At 39.7% G+C, this 23,907-nt stretch overlaps 1 protein-coding gene across 3 annotated transcripts in view; it reads right to left on the bottom strand.

Annotated features, from left to right (window-relative positions):
• Window positions 1–23,907, bottom strand: part of sipa1l3 (signal-induced proliferation-associated 1 like 3) — a 107,306-nt gene that overhangs the window by 37,336 nt on the left and 46,063 nt on the right. For 2 of the 3 annotated variants that reach the window (XM_067390526.1, XM_067390527.1), the window contains exons 2-4: window positions 15,045–15,177; window positions 4,081–5,666; window positions 1,341–1,471 (exon numbers count right to left, since the gene is read on the bottom strand). In XM_067390526.1, coding sequence (XP_067246627.1) covers window positions 1,341–1,471; window positions 4,081–5,446 — 1,497 coding nt within the window. In that variant the 5' untranslated portion in view covers window positions 5,447–5,666; window positions 15,045–15,177. The remainder of the gene's footprint in view (window positions 1–1,340; window positions 1,472–4,080; window positions 5,667–15,044; window positions 15,178–23,907) is intronic. The other variant, XM_067390528.1, reaches the window with a different exon arrangement.

Raw genomic sequence — 23,907 nt, 5'->3', positions numbered from 1 at the left:
CTTTAATGGGAATAATGATTGCGTGAGTGTGAATGACCCGAAGACGCTGCATTGTTCAGAGTGGGTGAGTTTGATGTGTCCAGGCAGCCATGTAATCTGACTAAACCCAGCAGAGCAGCAGTCATACCAGTACAGCTCAGCACTTTTCAAACACGCCATTATTAAGCAAAAAGAACCTCATGGCCTTTATCGCAAACACGCAAGGCATCAAATACTCTCAGGATTTATTTTTTACTTAATGTAACTTCATACAGGACACATGATGGACATATTTATAAACATGGGACATGAACCAGTGTCATGCTCCTTTATTGGGGCTTTCACACTGGAGGAATCTTTTCATAGTTCCTAGAACTATTGGCAGAAGTACCCGGATTTTGCCATGTTAGCACCACAGGAACTATTTTTTTCCAGGAACTTCTTTTGGGGGAACTAAATCAGTGTAGGGTCTAAACCACCACTATAGGAACTACCAGTGATGTAAGTGTGCATCAATTGGCCGAACGCATGCAAAACACCGGCACCGGCACCATTTTTAAAAAAGCCATGTACACGCACAGTTTATAGCCTATATATTTACTCCACAAATTAACTTTACAAATATGGAAAACAATGATAGATGGACCTCTTGAGTTAAGAAGAAAATCCAATGCAACTTTGAAGGGACCAAGCGAAATGTGCATTTATATATTTATGCTCAGCTAGTGAAAGTGGAGATAAATTATATGGCAAGCGCTAATACTTTTTCATATACTGTCTTCTTTCTTTGTATAACAGTTCTATATAATAACATATTAGACAGGCTATTAATGAAGACGGAGAATATGAGCGCTGTGTACCTATGCTCTGGCGTTCTCTGGTGTTCGCAGCTTAACGTCACTTCAGTTCCTACTGGCAGTACGAATGCAACCAGGAAAACAGCCCTAGGGGAACTATTAGTTCTCGAAGAACCACCCTGGTGGCTAGTTCCTAGGACCAAGTTACTGAAACTACCTGGTGCGAAAGCCCCTTATGGTTAAAAATAGTCTCAGGATTCCTACATTGTTCCCTGCTGTGCCTATAAATGCAGCATTGGCCCAAAAGGTCAAGGGTTCCATCAAATGGCCCAAACCTCACAAGTCTCATTGTCAAGCAGTTTTAGCAGATTTAATCAGATCGTAGTTAGAAAAGAAAACAATAAGCTTCAGTTTCAGGCTCAAAGAAGTGAATGAAAGTGGCCGGAGAAGCCCTTGGAGTCTGTGGGTGTTTGTAGGAGAATGAATCATCCTGTCATGGTCCTGATTTGAGCACGCTCCAGGTTTAATTAAATTAATTTGCACATATTTTTATGTTATACACACCTCACTAGTGCGAAAGATGATGCGATACTGGTACTGGTCCTTTAAATCTTTGGTATCATCCAGTTTCTCTCGCCGGATACTCAGAGCCACGGGCCCCAGCTTCTCATCAGTACCAAAGTAGTTCCAGTGCTCTGTGGACAGAGAGAGAGAGAGAGAGACATGAAAGAAAATAGGGGCCATAAAGACAGATTAATACCATTAATACAGAAAACGAGAATACAGAAAAGTAGAAAATAATTAATGAGGTGAAGACAATGGAGAAGAGAAAAGTGGAAGTTGATATGAAGGATGAGAGATGGAAGGAAGGACACAGGGGACAAAGAAGGGATTTATAAGGAAAACCTACAAATCTAGGTCATGGTGGCTATAGAACTTCCTGTAGGTACTGTGAGCATTCAACTCTAATAAAAAAACATGGACAAAGCCACTAATACAATACTAAACATGCTTTTGAGAATGAAGGAAGTCATAATTCTTCTGTGTTTCCTACAGCTTTTTGTGGAGGAGGATAGAGACCTCAAAAATCTGCAATCGGACCTAACATGCTAAACAATAACAACACTATTTTTTTAATGGCAATGAAACATTTTACTTCTTTTATTTAAGTTCTATAGTGTTTTGGTTTGGATTTTTATCATTGTATTCAAAAGATAAACAACAAAGTAGCAATTCTTGGTTTCAAGATGCAATGTGGTTTGTCTGTGAAAGAGTATTCTGTGATTCAGAGAGGAAGTGATTCAAATCCATGATTCAGATGGATGACTACTGTGGTCATTTCAAGTTCAAGTTCAATTGGTCACATACACAATCACACACAGTACGACCTGTAGTAAAATGCTTTGTACGAAGACAGACAGAATACAACAAACTTTCGGTCTGGTCCAACTACTGGTTCAAAAAGGACCATGCCAATCATGTGATTTGTTCATGAAATGGACTGCATGTTCCACGGTACAGGTATGTTTGTTTTTGCATGAAAAAAGCATGAAAAATGCCATTGTGCATCAAAAACTGCTAAACTCCATGAATTACTACATCCAGGGTTCAAAAATACTACATAGAATGTGTGTGAATGTGATTTCCTTAAATTTTCCAGTCTTAATTTCTAGTTGGCAATTGGACTAATGTTTCCTTAATCTGTCGTCCGGTATTTCTCATCACAGGATATGAGTTTAGTTGTTTTGTTGAGGGTACTGAAAGCTCAGGAAACTTGAGTTGAGAGAATTATAAGTCTCAGGAGCATGCAGATATGAGCTTTTTAATAACGCAGCAAAGATTTTGATACTACACAAAATGTTGTCCTTCCTGACTGAGGAATGCCAAGTCAGTACTGCTATATAGCTGGCACTCCAACACAAACCCACATGAACTACTTTATTGACTCACTGACAAAGCAGAAGTATCTCAAACAAATTGTTTCTGCACTGGAAAATAAGTAAACAGGTAATGAAAAGTAATTGGCACCACAAGGTAAAATACCTTTGCAGCTTGGTATCCTTACTCATCAACATTTAACACTTAAATGAAAAAAAACAGAGCACACAATGAAAAGTACGGCTTAAAGGTGAAAAGCTTGAATTTGAAGTTAAAATACTTTCTCTTTCCCAGTTTACAATGCAGAGACAACTATACGTAAGCCAGTCATAGGCTGATTCTCCCGAAAGATACAAAGCCCATGGAGCTATTAAAACATCACAATTAACATCTGAGCAACCAGCCCGACAGAGCAACGTAAGCTCAACAAATAGCATTATTTGGAGCTGGATTATCTTTTCATCCATCCAATTTCAGATAGCAGAAAATGTTCCGAAAATGTATGAAAATTAGTTTAGCACTAGCGGCACAGAAATTACACACTTCACCTTCAAATATCTTTTACAGGACATTTGTCATTGTATCCATAAACCCATGATAAGACAGTTGCATTTTGTACTGCTTAACTTGAAAATATAAAACCAGTATGAATGCCCTTTCTGGCATGGTCATTGAAAACAAACCTCCAAAAACCTGGATGACAGAGATTGCTTCTGAAACGGTAACCTTTATCTCACCAACTCTACTCTTCATAAAAACAGACAACTAATTAGAGAATTCAGATAACTTGAATCTGCAAGGATTTATCTAATGTGGCTACGAGGTGATAAGCATGCTATTTTTAGACATTGTGGGTTGTTTTTACAACACTGGCATTTTAGAAAGCAAGACCTTTAGGGAGATTAACATTTGGGAGGCAGATGTGTGGCAGGAGTGTAGCTTCAGCTCTAGTTTGTGCTTCTATTGGCCAATAGTGAGAAGCATTGATAATTGTGGCATGCTTTGATAATCTCTTCCAAAGGAAGAACTGTAGGTGGAACTTGGGTTTGCAGGATTAAATAAGTTAAAAATGTGTGAATCCCAAAGACAAAGTCCAGTAATGAGACTAAATGAAGGGAAATCATTAAATGTAGGGGTATAATTAAGGATAGGGCTGTACAGATACATTTGGAGATAAAACCACCTCTATGAGGAGCTATATTGAACCTAAATTATGTAAACCATAAAAGAGAGATTGAAGCTCATCATGCAAACACATTGGGTTTCAAATGCAATCCAATTATGATATTTGGATACATCATATATTCTGATAAATGTATCATAATGTAGTTGGAAGTGACCCCACCTAAAATCAATTATGGACAAATGGGACAGTCTCCTGATATAGCAGTTCCCTTTATGTAGATAGAAACCATAAATGTCCTACCTTTCCCATAAAAGTGCTCATGGTAGTATTTGGCACCCAGGTCAACATGCTCGATGCAGTGCTGCTGCAGTCTCTCTAACCTGGTGGCCCGAACTTCTGGCAGTGCCTCCAGTATGGACACACTGGCATTACTGCAGCGAAGATGAAGCCGAGCCTCCACCACACCAGCCTCTCCTCTCTCCGCCCACGAGCTCAAGAAGCTGACGTTACGTTCCCCATAGCTTCCGGTCTCGTTGAGAAAGTGCGGGCAGCTCAGCAACAACTGGTGCTGAGAGTTGGGGTTAACACTAGCTGGACCACCCTGCTCCAAATGTTCCAGTCCTGGGGTTGATCCTTCTGATAGGTCTCTGACACTGAGGTCATCAGTGCTAGAAAAGTTGGGCTCCACTCCCCCCAGAGCAATAGCTCTGGAAACTGCCAAAGAAACGGCAGCTGAAGAAGCAGCCGAGGCTCCGGTGGCTGTGTTTCGCCGCTGGGCGGCATAGCTACGGCGAGCTGCTGCCTCGTGCAAGTCAAACAGAACGCTCTGAGAGTCATAGTGGGCAAAGCTCCGCACACATAGCCAGGGCTTGGAAGACAATGTCTCGGGGGGCCGTGTGTCATCCACGTCACCACGTGGAGTCTCTGTTTCACCCCGACTGGAGCTACGGAGTTTGCGGAATAAGGAAGAGGTGCCAAGGGATGACTCCGTGCCCCCACTCTTTTTGCGTACACGATTCTCCGGGCGGTCATCGGGCTGGGGTGTCGACAAGAAGGCATGCGAAGCGGGTCCCTCTAAAGAAGCACCAATCAGCTCTCCAAGCTTGGCAGGGGCTGTGCTACGCTGGTCTGGTCGCTCCTGTTGAAACTGGCTGAGCATGTCAAAAAAGCTTTGTTCAGACACTGCCTGTACGTTGATGGAAGAGGTACTGCCATATTCGCGGAACAAACGACCTTCCACCTCAGTTTCATCTTGCTCACTCAATGTAATCTCGCTGTTGGAGCGCTGTCGGAGGGGAGCAAATCCAGAAGTCCGAAACCTTGGTGGTGTGCCTGGAGGCCTCAGACCTGTTTCAAGGAAGTCAGCATCTCTGGTAATTTGCTGTGGAAACCTGGTCACACTTCCATGTGTAATCCCATCCTCACTGTTGAGGTCATCCGGATGACTGCCCTGGCCATTCTCAAGCAGCGATTCTCGTGACAGTGCCCTGCGAGGAGGCCACTCAGCAATCCGAGCTCGAACCCCCATTTTGGGCACGGAGACACGGGATGGGGCTGGATCGCCCATGGAAGAGTGGCCATTATGGAGGGGTAGACGGAGATGGGTTGGAGGAAGAGGTTGAGAGAGAGGGGTGGCACACACCCCTGTTTCTCTGTACATGTTCATGGAGCCCACTGTAGTCTCAGGGCCAAAGATGAGGGCAGCGGTTGTATGAAAGAGAGCATCCTGAGTGGAGACTGCTGGTGTTCAGTTAGAGGGAGAACAGATGGACAAGCTCCAGACTGCATTTGCTTCCTCTTCCCACACTCATTTCTTTGGAAAGGACTCACCTTCCCTAATCCTTCTGAACCAACCGTGAAGCTTAAAGACCACTCAAATCACAGACCTGCAAAAAGGCAAGAAACAAAGAGAAATTAGTATGATTCATATCATCTGGATACTTATGTACAACAAATGAAAACATTCAATTGTGATTTTTGGGTTTGGGATCTTTTTCTCTTTCCTTACATACCACTTACTCTAAGCACTTTGGAGCCCCTTCTTGTCCCAAACATTTTTCCTAATATTGCGAAGTTATTTTGCTCAAGGGGATAGCAGGTTTGAGAGAAATATGCAGAGAAAAGCTGACTGAAACTAAAATAAGAAAAAGGGAGTAGGATGAAAAAGAGACAAGAAGAGAAATAGGTTGGTATGAGAGAGGGGAAGTGAGGTGAGCGGATTTCAGATGTGGATTTCTCATACTCTTTTGAGGCTAATCTCGATTCCTCTTCCAGGCAGATATTTTGTATTAAAGCCACAAATATCACTTTGTATTTTTTAAATATACAGTCAAGAAAAGCATTTACCAAAATTTCTGAGCAAGCAACTAGTTGTACATGCTAACTTAAGAGCTGGCCAATATTGTAGTAGATACAATATCAACTAATCAACTGATCAACTAACAAAAGTGATAGAACAAATGACCTTCAAACTGAAGTACTCCTTGGTCACTCAGTGTAATACTGATTTTGGACGTAAAGGAAAAAACCCAAAGTCCAGAAATGTGAAAGTCAGGTGTAGGTGTGCCTACTACTGTACTGATACTCCTACAGGTGCTGATAGATTTACCAGTCATGAAAACCATCACCCTGGTCACATGACAGCTATGACAGATGGAGTCGTTGGGTCAACAGGGTGAACTGTCCAATTACCTGAGAGATAGCTGAAAGTAAGATTAGGATTCTACCCACATTCAGCTGCATACAAAAGGGGTTACATAACAAGGACTCTGTGCTGGATTACTGATGGGAACTGCTGAGTGCATAATGAGGTGTACTGTTTTACAGACTTAACCAAGAATGCATAAGCATAGGATTGTGATAAACTCTAGATTTTGAATGAAGCTCAAACTTTGTGACAAAGAGAAAGGCCCCTTGAGTCCCAGAGTCTATCAACATGCTTCATCCCTCACTGTGAACAAATGACTAAATGAAACTGACAGAAAGTCAAAGAACAAGACAAACACAAAAAGACAGGATTCTAGGGAGAGGCAGAAGCAGAGCAAACAGAGGAGCTGGAAGAGAGGAAATCTGACAGGGTTTGTGGTGAAGGAATCCAGGGAGGAGAGCAAGAGGGAATCTGAATCCCAGTGACTCGCTTTAATATGATAGTCAGCTTGAATCAGGCTTCACTGCAGCTCAATGACTATGAAAAGCCACTCAGCATCGCCTGTTCCTTTGTGTAACTTCACGTTATCTCCCTTTTCATTGTCTATCACCATCTCTATCTCTTCCGTTGCACTACATCCAGCCAAATATTAGATTAAGCATCCACAGCTTGTCTCTCTGTTTGTGATGAGGTTACAGTAATAGCATTGTATGAGACATCTGTCCATTTTTCAACAGAGTTATTGTTTAAAGATCTGAGTACTGGTCAAAGAACAGCACACTATACTACACTATACCTCCAAGATTAATGCCATCTACAAGTCGTTTCTCATATATCATGACTCTGAGGTGAGATTTAGGATCAATCCCTCCCCAAAACCTATCCCTTGAGGCAAAGGCTCTTCCATACTCATTTCATTTTCAATAATTCATTTCAAGGTAAGTCTCAGCTTAAGACATACATTTTGCAATCTCTCACTGTCTAATAAAAAATCTACTATAGTTAAAGGATTAGTTTACTTCAGAATTAAAATTTCCTAATAATTTACTCACCCCCATGTCATCCAAGATGTTTATGCATTTCTTTCTTCAGTCAAAAAGAAATTAAGGTTTTTGAGGAAAACATTCCAGGATTTTTCTCCATATAGTATATAGACTTCACTGGGGTACAACAGGTTGAAGGTCCAAATTGCAGTTTCAGTGCAGCTTCGAAGGGCTCTAGAATGATCCGAGATGAGGAATAAGAGTTTTATCTAGCAAAACGATCAGTTGTTTTCTAAAAAAATAAAAATGTATATACTTTTTAACCACAAATGCTCATCTTACACTGCTCTGCGATGCGCAACGTATTGCGTGATGTAGGTGGAAGGACTGCGGTAGGGTGAAAAACTCCATCTCATTTTCTCCTCCAAATTCAAAATCATCCAACATCATTCTTTTACCTTTTTGGTAAAGGCCATTTGGCTTTGCACGTTTGCTTTGTAGACACTTGCTCAGTACTTCCGCCTACGTCACGTGTGACCTTTCCAACACGATTATGTAATGCATGGCACTTCGCAGAGCAAGATGAGCATTTGTGGTTAAAAAGTATATAAATGTTTATTTTATTTTTTTTAGAAAATGACAGTTTCGCTAGACAAGACCCTTATTCTTCGGCTGGGATCATGTAGACTAGAGCCCTTTGAAACTGCATTGAAACTGCAATTTGGACCTTCAATCCGTTGAACCCCAGTGAAGTCCACTATATGGAGAAAAATCCTGGAATGTTTTCCTCAAAAACTTTAATCTCTTTTCGACTGAAGAAAGAAAGACAAACATCTTGGATGACATGGGGGTGAGTAAATTAGGAAATTTTAATTCTGAAGTGAACCAATCCTTTAAAATCTATAACAGCTCCTGCAGTTCCTTTTCTGACCATAATTTACAGTAGTACACAAGTTATAAAATAATCACTGATTTGTAGTGTACATCAAGTTTATCTGCTGGATATTAAATTACAATACATTGCTAATTCATGAAACACATCCAAAGACACAACTTCAATACAATCCAGTCAGAACTCAAAACAGTCATGTTGTTGTTCACAGTGTTTGCTCTCAGCTATGCCATTGGCAACAGTCACTGAGTTTAAATGCACTGTGTGGAGCACTGCCATAGAGCTGCACTGAAGGTGGCTTTTTGTTTCAGTGAATGTACAAGCACTTCAAGGTGAGCGTGTAAAAGTTTCACCCCCACCATTTGGCAGATGCCACATCCCAACACTCACAGGGCAAATTCACAACAACATATATAAGGGGGAAATAAGGAGTTACTTTCAAATTTAATGTTTTTTTTTTTTTTTTCCTCAGCCTGTAAATTCCTTGTTTTTATTCTGTCTGAGTGAACTGGGAAAAGCAAGTATGAACTGTGTTAATGTGTGAGTATGCAGACACTTTAAACTAACACACTCCTGGGAAGCAAGCCGACACCAAGTGCCAGATCTGAAAGACTTCAAACTGTTTTTAATTGTTCACATAGTAATAAGCTCAGATTCTGCTAGCTCAAACTGAGACCACACAAACACACACTCACACACAAAAGACAACTGCATGTAACCACTAACCAGTAGTGATTTTAATTCTAGAATCTTAAAGGGTCTTGAAACCCTAAACCAAAATTTCTGAGATTTTAACAGAGGTATGTGTGTTGAACACCATTGAAGACAATGTTAGCATCTGTTAGATTTAATAGTGAGGGGGAAATGGTTACATTTTAGTTTTTATACGCTATTTTCGTCTTCCGGGTTTAAAATCTTCATCCTGTCCACGTCACAGGCTGTGACGTGGCAGAGCACGATAGTGCTTTGATGACTCATCTGTGTTTCATAATTATTAACGAGACTGAGTTTTTTTATCCAGTAAGAATACACTCTCTTAATTATTCATGACACCACGTGGATCTTTCCAATGACGAGGACGGTTAACGGCACTAAACAGTGAGAGAGACTGACTGACTGACGGTGCGTGTCCGTTGGCGCGGAGCGAGTGGGTAAGCGCGAGTGTTTTCGGTTCATTCCTATGGAAGTTGAGCCGCGCGTAAGTTAAATGTGACTGGTCGCTTGCTCTGCTCCAGTCGACACACAGCCTGACTGACTGAGCGTGTTGCAGGTTCGGCACGTAGATCTATGCTATGTACGCAAGGTTTTTTTTTAAGCGTTATTTTTTTTTTTCAAATATATGCATGTATAGTGTGTATATAAACAACTATATATTTTATAATGACTGTAATTACACATGTACATTAATATGTTTTAAATAGAATTACGATTACTGTAGGATATATGTAGCAGGGCATTCAGTAACTCTTGAAAAGACAAAAATAAAGTGTCAGTGTATTTCATTAGATTTTAACTTTTCTTTTTTTTTTTTTTTTTAAATGTAGTATTTCCTCATGTTTTACCACTGATTTTTAGTGACAGTCGATATGCATGGGCTACTGGCGATGAGAGTTTCCCCCCTCTCCTCTCCTCTCCCCTCCCATCTTCTCACAGCCACCACGCCCATTTAAGTTGCATTTTTCAAAAAGATTGTGAGCTAGACTTGAGCGGAAAGAGGGGGGTTTCATGACCCTTTAATGAGGTTCGATGTGAGGAAACCATAATCTGTGTCGATGTGAAGACACCATAACTCCTGAACTAACTTGGTCTCATGATCCCTCCATCAGACATCGAAAGACAGCGGTTTGTGAGCCCTGGAGCTTTAAATCACACTAATTCTTCTCGCACATACAATTGCAGCCTACAGCAAGTGACTCAGCTTAAACCTGCTACAGCCTGCCATGACAGGATCTGTCAATCACAACACAGCTTGTTTCCTCTGATGATTTCCTGTCACTTTGTTTTTAGGGTGTCAGACATGAACCCCCTGGTGGTAGCAGCTGTGTTTAAAATGGAAAGATGTGCAGTGGAAGGTAGGGGCTGTGCGTTTGATCTGCCCTATAGGGTTTACTTGCCTGCGTGTGAAGGACAGAGCAAAGCTTAATGCTGGAAATGAAAGGTGAGGGTCATGGTGAAGAGAGGAAGGTCATTACTGTTTCATGAGACCGTGTTTTGGACTCGCATTTGCTTCATGTGTGCAGGCAGGGGCTAGTCATAATCCTTAAATTCACTAAGATAAGCGATGAAGGTCAAAGGTGCATAAAATCCATTGTGTGAGTGAAGGTTAATCAATAAAGCAGAGAAAACACATGCAAATATGAATTATAGATTAGAGGGTGGTCGTGTATGCACGTGCCACACAGTGGGAGTTAGCATAGCACACGGATACTTCTGCATGTTCACAAAATCGACTAGTTGGTGGTTATCTGAATGATTCGTTTTTCTTATATGAAAATTGATTAGGGATGTCAGCCGAAAAAGGTAAGTTGTTTAGTTGTTATATTTTGATAAAAGGCTAATACAAAAATTTAGGTTTGGAATAACATATACTGACTATTTTCTCAAATAAATACCAGGTAAAACTAAGAGGCCATTTACACAACACCGTTTTCAACAACAACAACAACAACAAAAACGTATGTGTTTTGGCATGAAAACGGCTTTCAAAGTGCAAGTTTTTGAAAATGAATCGTCTATGTAAACTACAAAAATGCAAACTTGTGAAAATGGTGACGTCATGTGCATGTGTGTTACTTGTTCAGTCTATAGTTTTGATAATGATCTCGTCTGTACACAAAGAATGCAAAGTAAAAAACTTTTTAGTTTTTAATACATCGTCGTCAGGTAAACGTACCCTACTTTTACATGCAGTACAGTGAATATTATATAAAAATAACATCGCAGCCAAGTGAAAAATGCAGCGTAGGTTGACAATAAGGATGTAAACCTTTTCACTGATTCGGGTCAAGTGACCGCAAATCTCACACGGACAGACCATCACAAACAGAGAACACTTGTTTTTAAGGAAGCAACGAACACATTCTTCAAAGGGTCTAACAGCTGGATTTGTTAATGTTTCGAGGTTCGTGGAATTAAAAATTTCTTAGATATTCAAAACTTAAATTATATAAATGCATATTTAATGAAAGCCACCTTTATATGAGAAAATATTATAGAATGTGCCTTTAGAAAGGCAAATACCACAACTTTTCATATACAGTTTATGTTTAAAATTTCTGTCTAATAATTTGTTGGACAGAACTGTTAAACAAAGCCAATAGTAAACTAATGTCGCTGGTGTTTTTAGCACTGACAAAACCAAAATCCTGGTGCTGTCAATATAAAAGTTTCATTTCCAACACTTATCGCCAAAAAGAAAAACATTAACACAAGCAGATCATTAAAATTAGCAAATCTCAGCCTATGGATCAGCCTTGGAGATATTCAGGGTAGGGCTGCGACTAACGGTTATTTTGGTAATTAAGTAATCGTTCGATTATTTTGACGATAAATCGTGTAATCAGTCATTTACTGTGGTAATAAAAATAGACCCAAGCAAAGACCTAAGCCTTTAAAATTTAAACTCCATCTATAATAACAAATCGTTATTACTAAATAGTTGTGTTTCTAAATTCATAACTTAAAATCATCTGATATAAAAACAAACAAAAAACAATGAAAAAACACATCACTAACTGACTATTTGGTTGTTGGATGGACTAACCCATCTGTAATTGTAGCCGCTTCTGTCATACTCACGCCAGAAAACAATGATCTCAGGAGGCCAGCGGGTTACTAGGAAATGCCCATGTGTGCCATCTGGCTGGCATGTGATCAAACAGTGCACAGGTGTTTGGGTTTGTGAATGTGACTGTGAGAGCTATAGTACACGTGTAGTCTGAGTGTGTAAGCACATGACTAAAAAGGAACAGGATTAGAATTTTTAAAAATTACTATAAAATATCCAGATTGAACCTGATGGCGCTAAAATTGATTCAACCATCCGAGCAACACACACACACAACCACATAAGCCATATAAACACCATGCTTGCTAAAACAACATGGCAGAATTCACACTTGATTGGCCTTGAAACCAAAATCTCGGGTTGGAAGAATCCTGAAGCTGAGCAGCAAAACTAAAAGAGGAGGAAGCGAATTCAGCCTAGGGCAACAAAACTCGAAACACCAGTTTGTCCTTGGGGCTCCTTAACACAGCATTGCAAACACACACATAGACACGCTGTGTTCAGATCATTGATAGATGAGCCATTATCACACCACGCAAACACACAACACAACAGAGGAAAAACAGGTCAGCCCACACAGCAGACAAACAAATCAAGTATTGAAACAAACAGATGAGGCTGCAGGCCGAAAATCTCCCAGGTGAGGCGTCAGGGAGTGTCCTTCTGTCTGTTTATCTCTTCAACAGTGCTCTTATACCACCAACAAACATCTCTTATTGTGCAAATGAACGAAAAGCTTGTAACGGTATCCCACTAGCTGTCTTTCTGGACCTAGAGACCTGCCTACCTAGACATTTTTACCCAACACATGTTCAAACAATTCAAATTCAACAGTCATAAGCTCCTATGATGCCTAGAAGTGTTATCTAGTTGGGCACTGGGCAGCTCACTAGGTTTTGAGTGTCAAACTGAAAGGTGTATGATGCTCAAAAATGACATCTAGGAGGTGAACTTAGTAGGTTTTGTGTTTGAAACTAAACATGTTGACTCGAATTGTTCCAAAAAGTGTTACATTTTAAACTCAACATTCCAAAATTGAAACAAATCTGTTGAATCAAACATATTGAACTGAACATGTTGAATGTCAAACGCAACATTCCAACATACCAACAATGTTCAAAAATGCCATCCAGGAAGTAAAGTTGAACCCAAAACCGAATGTCAGTTTGAATGTTACGACATGTCTAAGATGTTCAAAAATGTTGCCTATAGGTAATCAGCAGTGTTGAATCATAAGTGTCAAATCAAATTTTCCAAAATATTGCTTAAACATGCCAAAATCTAAATGAATGTTTAATCCAACATGCCAAAAATAATCAAAATTCTGCACTGGCAGTAATGTTACTGGGTTTTGAACCAGAAAGTGACCATGCCATTTTAAATGTTACAACATGTCTATTAAAATGTTTTAGTTTCACAGTCAGATAGTCAGCTCACTAGGTTTTAAATGTCAAACCAAACATACTGAATCAAACATTTCAAACTGAACATTTCAAAATCTAAATGAATGTGTCAAATCAAACATAATGAACAATTCAACACCAATGATGTTGAAAAATTCTGTATTTAGTTACCTCACCAAGAAAATATTAAATCAATCATGTTAAACTGATCATTCCAACAAGCAAATGATGCTCAAAAATGCTGTCTAAGCAGTAGGCTTACTAGAGTAAGGTTACTAGGTTTTGTACCTGATACTAAACATGTCAATTTAAATATTACAACAATCTATGATGTTCAAAATGATGTCTATGATGTGTCAGATCCGTGCATCAGGTCTTAAAGTGACAGCAGCCTAATATTCCTGCTGTAGTCAATAATGTTAATCAATCAAAGAAAGAGTTAATCACTAACTGTCCTTGACTGAATAATTCTGTATTAATCTATACTTAATGTATACAGTGAGGGCTATGCAGTTTTATTTTACATTTGATTATTCAGTTGATTATTTCTGTACCTGAAAACTAATAACTATTACTATACCTGAAAAACTTAAAGCACTGTTTCTTGTATTTCTGTGTGCCATTACAATTTGTTCAATTGTCATTACTAACTGGTTAAATAGTATTAAATAGTATTAAATGTATGATTAGTTAGGCTATTAAATTTTGTTCTGGTATGAAAACGATGGAACCAAGAGCTGTGAAATTTAACTGGTATCTAAAATGTTGGAATTTATTAAAATAAGTAAAAAAAGTTAAATAAAATGTTTCAATATATCTATGAAGCTCAAACATGCCATCTAGGTTATGAGCTCACTCGATTGAGAAACCAAATATGAGTCAAACTGAAGATGCTCAATAATGGTATCCAAGTAATGATCTCACTAGATTAAAGGGTTAGTTCACCCAAAAATGAAAACTCTGTCATTAATTACTCACCCTCATGTCATTCCACACCACACCCGTAAGATTTTCATTCATCTTCAGAACATAAGTGAAGATCTTTTTGATGAAATCTGAGAGCTTTCCTTCCCTCCATTGACAGCTACGCAACTACCACTTTGACGCTTCAAAAAGTTCATAAAGAGATCAAACAACTAATCCATATGAATGATGAACCGATTTAATTTAGGCTTTTATTCACATATAAACTTTGATAAATGAACATAAACAAAAGCTCAACCAAAACTGCTTCACGCCACGTAAGAAAAAAATCTTTACCAGAAGTTCAAAGGTGCTGCATAACGAACCTCATTTGTTCTCGCACGCGTCAAGCAAACATGCTTGATCTTCCTCTTAATGAACTTTTTGAAGCGTCAAAGTGTCAGTTGTGTAGCTGTCAATGGAGGGACAGAAAGCTCTCAAATTTCATCAAAATTATCTTAATTTGTGATCCAAAGATGAACGAAAGTCTTACAGGTTTGGAACAACATGAGGATGAGTAATGACAGAACTTTCATTTTTGGGTGAACTAACCTTTTAAAGTCAAATCCATCAAGATGAGGGAACTTACAGTATAATGCAACACGGTGAATTCCCAGTTCTAGGTCATGTGTGAGTGAAGTCCCAGTACTAAGAAAGCCATGAGTTATGGGTCAGTCAGTTCCTTTTGTGGGCGTCGCCAAGCTGTCAGAAGACGGAGTGATCTGTCAGAGAGACCAGAGAGAGATGTTAGCATTACTACCTGCTGCTATAGAAACAGCAGCTCACCAGAACAACAGTACAAGCTATCATTACAAGTTGTGTGTGTGTGTCGGCGAGCGTTTTTGAGAATCAGAAGTGAAACAACTGAGAGAAAATGACATGGCACATGTCAAAATAATAAGCCTGATATTATGAATTACAGCGCACAAGGTGCGATAAAACATACATGTGTGAAATAACAGTAGATGTGGCATGTGTGTGTGGCAGTGCCAGCCCGCAGGCATCTACCCACTGTCTCCTCAGACAATGGAGTCAAAGCAAAGCTGATGGGTACAAGCTGACAGCTGCTGCTCTTGCCTTCGTACCACTAATACGGTTCGCTCTTCCCTCACACACACACAAATACAGAAGGCTTTGGAATGTCTGCTCGTAGTATAGGACATCAAAGGCAGCCTAAGCCTGATTCATAGCTCATGAATTTCGGGTTTATCTATCTCGCACAGACGCCGCCTGCGTAGACACGAGCTGTTTTAGAGGGAAAGATAAAAGTGTGTGTGTGTTCCTGACCTTCTATACGCACACACAGTCTCGTACTGAAGGGACACGAGGAGACACGCTCCGGCACACAAACATTCCCTGCGGTGTCAAACGTTATGGCCCGACAGACTCCCGGCCATCAATACTGATCAATTCAGCTCTAGTTCCTCTCCCGACTGTTTGTGTGAAGGTGAAGAGTGTGAGTGACAGTGGAGATCGGCTGGTAACGGTGTGCACCAACGATGGATCGCGGACCTCGGGAGGTACACACCTACGTTTAGTTCACACTGGGCGTCTGACACACTCCTGATTCCATCAGTGAGAATTTACCGCTCTGACTGCCACTACAGCAAATCACATTACAGCCCACCGCTGTTTCACCATGACAACACATTACAGCATGCTCCACTTCATCCAATTAGGCCTGCCAAGACTCAAAATACAGCACACCAAGGCGGTGGGCAGAGAAAGGGTATTTTGAGGTTACGCACACAGACAGCGCTCTGTGAACAGGCCTAAAGGAGCAACATGCATGCTTGTCTATGGCATGTAGGGATGTGCAATTAGTTGGTGGCTTCCTTGAATGAATAGTCAACTAACTGGACTAAAGAAAGTCCTGTATAATAATGCTGGGTTCAGGTTCACCAGACCCTGATCAGACAGATATGAATGCCTTTACATAAGACTCATTCTGATATTAGAGTGCAATAGACACAATGTCACTAAAAATAAAATCTAGATATCTATACTTCTATAAATGATCAATCTACTTAATCTCAAAAAAGCAGATATTTGGCATTGAATGGATAATGCATTTAAAAAAAAAAAAAAGAATTTATACATTTATTCAGCAAGGATTTATTACATTGATCAAAAGTGAGAGTTAAGACACTTGAAACGTTAAAAAAGATTTCTAATTAAAATAAATGGTGTTCTTTTAAAGAATCATCAAAGAATCCTGAAAAAAACCTTTAACATTAACATTGATAAGAAATGTTTCTTGAGCAGCAAATCAGCATATTAGAATGATTTCTGAAGGATCTTGTGACACTGAATACTGGATAATGATGCTGAAAATTCAGCTTTGATCACAGCAATAAAAATGTTAAAATACATTAAAATGAAAAGTATTTCAAACTGTAATAATATTTCACAACCCCAAACTTTTGAACAGTTTAGTGCATCTATATAATTTCACAATATCTGTTCTTTCAATATAGTGTATCAAGTAAACTTTGTGTTAAATATGTTTGCTGAATTTAACATTTTAACATACATCTTAACTGCGTCATTCATTAATTAGGTTAGCCTATATATCATATCTTTATATCAGAGCCTTCACCTTTAATTATCAGTATTCGCCACTGAAAAAAATGCATAGTTTACCACTAGTTAGAAAAATCCCTGTAAAAAAAACACCTCAAAAGAGATGAAAAAATCCTGTTTTACATATATCATTAGTGGGACAGTGCCTTGGAAGACACTGCAGGCGCTGACGCAGCAAGAAACATCAGAGTTTGAAATGGGAGCTGCACTGTGACATGCAGTCACATTTGCATTGGAGAGCCACACATTAGAAGGATTATTCAATCTGAGCCGCATGAATATTGTAAAAAGTTGCTATTAGTGTGACTATTTCAGTCTCTCTGACTTCCGCAGTTTTCTGGTAAACGAGTGAGACTCTAAATACACGCCAGGCACATCCTCTGAGAGTTGGTATCGGCATAATGTAATGTCTTTGTCTTGCCTTGACAGTACAAGAGTCTCCTCGGCTCAACTGTTCTGCCCCAAATACGTTAAAAGCTCTCTGGGAAGCTCTTGTGGACAATTTCCCACTCTTACTTCAAATTCAGCATCTTGTAACGGTCCTGACAGCTGAGAATTACAACGGTTAGAAGGGTGACAGTGGAAACACAACATCCTGATACTGAGACGCAACTGTGACAGAACCGAGGGCTCACTGACATCCTTCGCTGGCACAGAGTCTGAGGGATGCATGTTACCAACAGACAGATATTTCTGTGAATTTAGACGAGCAGTCCAAATAGCAGTGAGTTTACAACAGAGCCATGGTGATCTGCTGATAAAATAAAATTTGAAATACACTGCTGGGAGCTCACAAAATTAGTGATGCATCAAAATTAATTTACCAAAACCAAAATTAAAGCTTTCATTTAGTCAAAAACTGAAACCAAAAATGTTTGAGTAATTCAATTTGAGTCAATATGAGTGGGTGTGCTTTCATTTTGGACGAAATCAGGACAAAATGAAGTTCGTTTGGAATTCGTTTCTGGACTTTGACTTTTTCTGGAAAAGTTTTCTCCAAATTTCCTCTGGGTCATTTCTTGTGAGTGAAACAGTGAGTAAAACATGAACACACTGGAGAGCTGCTTTATAGAAACTAAAGTTGTAATTCTAATTGAAAGCGACACTGACAGTTTTTACACAATACAGTAAATTGCTGTATAAAGTGCCATATAAACAAGTGTGACGTGACTATACTGAGATGCTTTCGTAACTGCTGTCATTTTCTTCTGTGTATTTTGTTACAGAGAGGAAATCGTGCAGAACATATTTACATTAGTGTTGTCAAAAGTACAGAGTTCAATACCAAGTCGATGCTGAAACTTGTTGAGCGGATTCGTAAACACCTCTGATTGGCCTTTGTGTTCACATGCTCATCAGATATGTCTGTGCTTGGGTACAATGATCAATGCATGGGAACATTTGAAAGCACACGGAAGTGTTTGATTTTGAAAGCATTTTGAAAGCGGGAGTGTTTGAAAGTAGGACCGGTATGCTGATAGACGCCTGCTTTCAAACGCTCCTGTGTGTATCTGTGTAAGTGCCTGGTGAAGAGCATCATTGATGTCTATTTACAACATGCTTTTGAAGCGTTGATCATTGTAGCCAATCACAGACACATCTGATGAGCACGTGAAATCAATAGGGGCTTTCGCATTGGAGGAACCTTTTCATAGTTCCTAGAACTATTGGCTGAAGTACCCGGATTTTGTTGTGTTCGCACCGCAGGAACGGAACGATTTTAGTTCTAGGAACTCCTTTTGGGGGAACTAAATTAGCTCCTACTTCAGAGTAGGGTCTAAACCAGCTCTACAGGAACTATCAGTGATGTAAGTGTACGTTTATTGGTCAAATGCATGACAAACACCAGCCATTTTTAAAAAGCCGTGTAAACATTTACTTCACAAACATGGAAAACAGTGATAACCGTTTCTCCGCCTCTATGACATGTAATACTGAAAGTTGTCATAGGAGATTTCAACTCTTAGCCCCACTTTTTGCTCTTTCAGTCATGGCGTCTTCCATCCACTGGTTTTGAAAATGCCGCACTTAAAGACGCCGCTGTCGGCCGCTTCACAGTTCCTATTCCCGGTCCGAATGCAACCAGGAACATGTCCCAGCCTCCCAGGGGAAAAATTAGTTCCCAGGGAACTATCCTAGTGGCTAGTTCCTAGAACTAAGTTCCTAGAACCATTCGGTGTGAAAGCCACTGATGGCCAATCAGAGGTGTTTGCAAATCCACTCAACAGCGCTCAAAGCATCACATTTTTAAAATTTCAGAACGGACTTGGTATCGAAGTCAGTGCTTTTGACAACACTAATTTACATAGTCACCTAAACGAAGCTGAAGCTCAAGGATTTTAAACTTATTTTTAGCCCTGAACGAAGAGACCTATTGTGGTGAGTATTTAGGGACCTTCATTGCTTCAGTCAATGGTTTCAGCCCTCCAAAACAATTTTGACCAAAACCGAAAATTATTTTTTTGCTGTTTCAGCCCAATATTTTCTGTTACTGAAATTTGAACACATCACTAGACAAAATGTATCAAAAAAGTGACTGTTGAAAGAGAAGAGGAGCAGCAGAGGGGCTCTGCAGAGTTTGACCTCTGCATTGATATGGAACAGCCTCAGCCTCAGGCACAGTCTCAGTATGGCTGCAACTGCAGTTGCAACAACACACACATAACAACAGCCTTTACATGCCGCCGAGCCAAGATATCATTTTATATACAACTTGAGAATAAGCACATACATAAAACTTCACTTCAAACTCAGAGAGAACAAAGAGCTATTCATGGTTTTGCGAGAACCAATCTCTCAGCATTATCTCATCTCTTACACCCCAAGCCAGCCTCCGCTCTTCCAAGTCCAAGTCTAAGTTCGCAGATCCATGATAAAGCCCACACCTCTGCTGGATTCATATCGTACATACACACAGAAATGCAAACAATTGTGTCTCCATCACACCAGTCATGTAAGGCCTCATCTGATGTTGGGATGCACATTCATTTTCGCCGTCTGATATCAAAAGTATAGCCCTCACGTTTTCATGCTGGGGTAAACAGCTTTATGATTCAGGTGTTGATGGTACTTTTAAAACACAAAGCAGTCAAAAAGCCCCTGAGAAACCTTAGATTACATAAGCCAAACTCTTAGAGCACAGAACAGCCATTACAAACATCTCAACTGCTTTAAAAAGATCTCTCAATGACAATCAGTGGGAGAGCTGCCAAAGAGGCAATTTCCATCTATTACGCCTGATGACTAATTACTCTCCTTCAGTTCCAAGAAGTGCTAGAAATTATGCAACAGGAGGAAACGTCAACCCAGTCTAAGTGAAGAGATACTAATAATAATCCCTTGCAGTTTCGCTTTTCCTCCAGACTTCTGCTCAACAGGGTCACAGTCCAAGCCGTTAAAATGGCTTCTACACGACAATATAAAGGATAAAAGGTTTAACTCTTGGTAGCTTAAAGGGGAGGTTGATTATAATTTTTAGTTTAAAATGTTAGTGTGTAATGTTGCTGTTTGAGCATAAATAACATCTGCAAAGTTACGATGCTCAAAGTTCAATGCAAAGGGAGATATTTTCTTTTAAAGAATTCAGTTTTAAAATTGAAAATTGAAAGCGATTACTGATTAGTTCACTTTCAAATGAAAATTTCCCCAAGCTTTACTCACCCTCAAGTCATCCTAGGTGTATATGACTTTCTTCTTTCTGATGAACACAATCGATATATTAATAAATATCCTGACGCATCCGAGCTTTATAATGGCAGTGAACGGAACAAACGATTATAAAGCTCACGAAAGTGCATCCATCCAAAGCTAAACGTAATCCACACAGCTCCAGGGGGTTAAGAAAGGCCTTCTGAAGCAAAGCGATGCGTTTGTGTAAGAAAAATATCCATATTTAACCAGTTAAAAGTAAAATATCTAGCTTCTGCCAGACCACCTTCTGTATTCAACTTAGCCGTGTGGAGTATGTTTAGCTTTGGATGGATGCAATGTCTTTGAAGAATGTCAAAGATGTCTACGTTTGACACATCAATGGAGTGTGTCCAGACTTTGAATTTAAACATGGCTGGGGCATCTATTATTTTTGTCTGCAATCCTGTTAAAAACCTCTTTTTCTTAGGCTAGTTAACTTATGTTCACGTTTCCCTCATTCATGTGTTGAGCAACACCTTGAAGTAGTGATGCTGGGAACAGGGAAATCTATTATCAATAAATTATCAATATTTGGCACCAGCATATCGATTCTCATATCGCACAGAGAAGGTTGACGATATATTGCCCTATTGATACTTTGTCCCACACCTATGTCTACATCAATTAAGTGAGGCCACTATACTATAACAATATCAAATGAGAGTATATCAAGAGTTTTGATTTGCACACATTGACATTCTTTGAATGATCCAAGTATGATCTGCATCATCCCCACAGTGTTTTATAAAGCAATATATTACATCCTTTCAGAAACACAGTTCTTTTGTTTAAAAAGATCCTCGAGGAACTGGGGATCTGGCAGGGTCTCTCAGACTCATGTTTGACCCAGAGCAGGAATGCAGGGATTCAGGCCATTTCCTCCAGCTGTCTGCCTCCAACACTTCAGCCAGAGAACAACACTTATCTCCTCCTTAATTCTGCATGTCCTCCACTCGTTTTCTTACTTTCTCTTGTTCTTTTCTATTCCCTTTATCTCTATTATTTTACATTCTTTTAAAAATAAATAAATATATATATATTTTCTCTTCTGTAGACAAAACTGTGTCCCTTTGCTCTCATTCTCTCTGTTGGAAAACTTCTGAGACTATGCCAACAACCGCAGGGGTCCTGATAATGATGACAGCCTACAGGACTGAATTACATCCCCACAGCTGCTAGAGCTACATCCCTCTCCCGAGAGAGCGAATGTACACGTTTGCACGAGCGCACACACACACACACACACACACACACACACACACACACACACACACACACACACACACACGACTGCACTCTAGTCGGCACACATGACTACTGTGTGAAAAAGGGGTCATAGGAAGTGCTGGATAAGTTCACTTGTTTCCAATTATTGAGATGTCAACAGTAGGAACTCTGCAGTAATTCCTAAAGAATAATGTCTTTGAATGCTGTCCACCCCATGCACAAAACCCATTAATTAATTTATCTAAACTTCAAATAATAAATTAAAATCATAGAAGATAAATAAACAAAACAATTTTCATAACACTTTTTTTTAAGATTTTAAGGTGCAGTAAGTGATTTCTAAGGCACCATTTACACTAGTGTGTTTCCGTTTTAAAGCGCATAACATTTGCCATGGTTATGCCTGTCGTTTACACTACTCTGGCGTTTTCGACCCTCGAAAACTGAGACTAAAACGCTGCAGAGCTTGTTTTAGTTTGAAAACGCCGGGGTTGTGTTTGAGTATAAACGGACCAAAATGGAGACTTTTGAAAACAATGGTGTGGCTGCCCACGTTCACTCTGCATATTCTTGATGACCGTGTAACAATAACATGGAGACTGAATAGCATGGGACTGCAATCTTTGCTGGCTTTGTTGTCATTTTAAGCAGCCATTGCACAGTTAAACTCTGCATTTTTTTAATACCGCAGCTACCTACATGCGCAAGAGGCAACTGTTTACACTTGTACGCGCATGCCCACTGTGCATGTGACATGCATTTTTGGTCGTGTAGTGTAAATGGAGATCGTTTCTGAAACGCTTTGGAAACGCCAGTGTAGACGAGGATCGTTTTCATTTTAAAACGCAGTTTTACGCACTAGTATAAATGGGGCCTAAAAAAACATTGTTGAACACTGTTGATATTTGAAATCAACCCAAATAAACACACCCCTCCCTTCAATGCTCCGCCCCTCAAAATGCACGAACACGCAATGCAAGAGTGGATGTCTCTTTATCATAGCTATCATAGAAGCTAAGCATAATAAAGCTTCGCGAAAGATAAAGTGAAGATGACGAACAAGCAACAAGGATGAACAAAAAAAAACGAGCATACAGTACACAAGAGTTGATTAGTCGCCAGCAGCACACACAAAACCAATGTTATTCACGTATGGAGCAGATACAACGCTACCTCAGCGTCTGTTTTCAAGCCTTCCCGCTTAGGTCTTTCTCCAGCGCTGGAAAGCTTTTCTAATATTAAATTGTGTCCTAAAGCTCTTGCCTGATCATAACCCTTTTTTTTTCCAGTGATGTTCCTCTGGCCTTTCCCTTTTGTAATGTCTCTCAGCCATAACTCTTTCTACAGTCTACAGTCTCTTTCTCCTTCCCCATCATGAGTGGACACGCCCCCTGCTGCTGATTGGCTACAAGTGTGCTGTGGTGCTCAGTCCCATCCACTTTCAACAGCATTTCTCAGAAATCGCTTAAATGTTTTTAATTAAACTGAATACATTTTATTAAAACTCTTGTGTATATTTAACTACACAGAGTCACATGAAATATTGGTCAATAATGATGTAATGATCATTGTAGAAAAATCTGTTGCAATATTTACCTCAATTCGATTAAATTCAGACTGCAAGCTCAAAACTCAAAATATAATGTCTTCACCGACTGTGCTGTAGATTCACAGAAGCGCAGTGCAGGAAACACTGGTGTGATGTATGACTGAATCAGTGCTGACACAGAGACTTTAAGAGATGGGGAATTAAATTAGCATGCAAGCATCTCTGGTTCTTCATGTATTTTCTTAACCATGTCCAGACATGCATCTAGTTTAACCCAGTCTAATTAATGTTATGATATACTGACGGATACAAAGATACTTATCTGATCCCTGAGGGGAAATGCTGTGACTAACATTTAGCTAGGGGAGACACAGCACCGAGTCCAGGGAGGCCCATTTGGGGG

This window comes from Chanodichthys erythropterus, chromosome 7 (genome assembly GCF_024489055.1).
Source record: "Chanodichthys erythropterus isolate Z2021 chromosome 7, ASM2448905v1, whole genome shotgun sequence".
NCBI lineage: Eukaryota > Metazoa > Chordata > Actinopteri > Cypriniformes > Xenocyprididae > Chanodichthys > Chanodichthys erythropterus.
The sequence above is the reverse complement of the archived record's forward strand: the minus strand, read 5'-3'. Positions and strand labels throughout refer to the sequence as shown.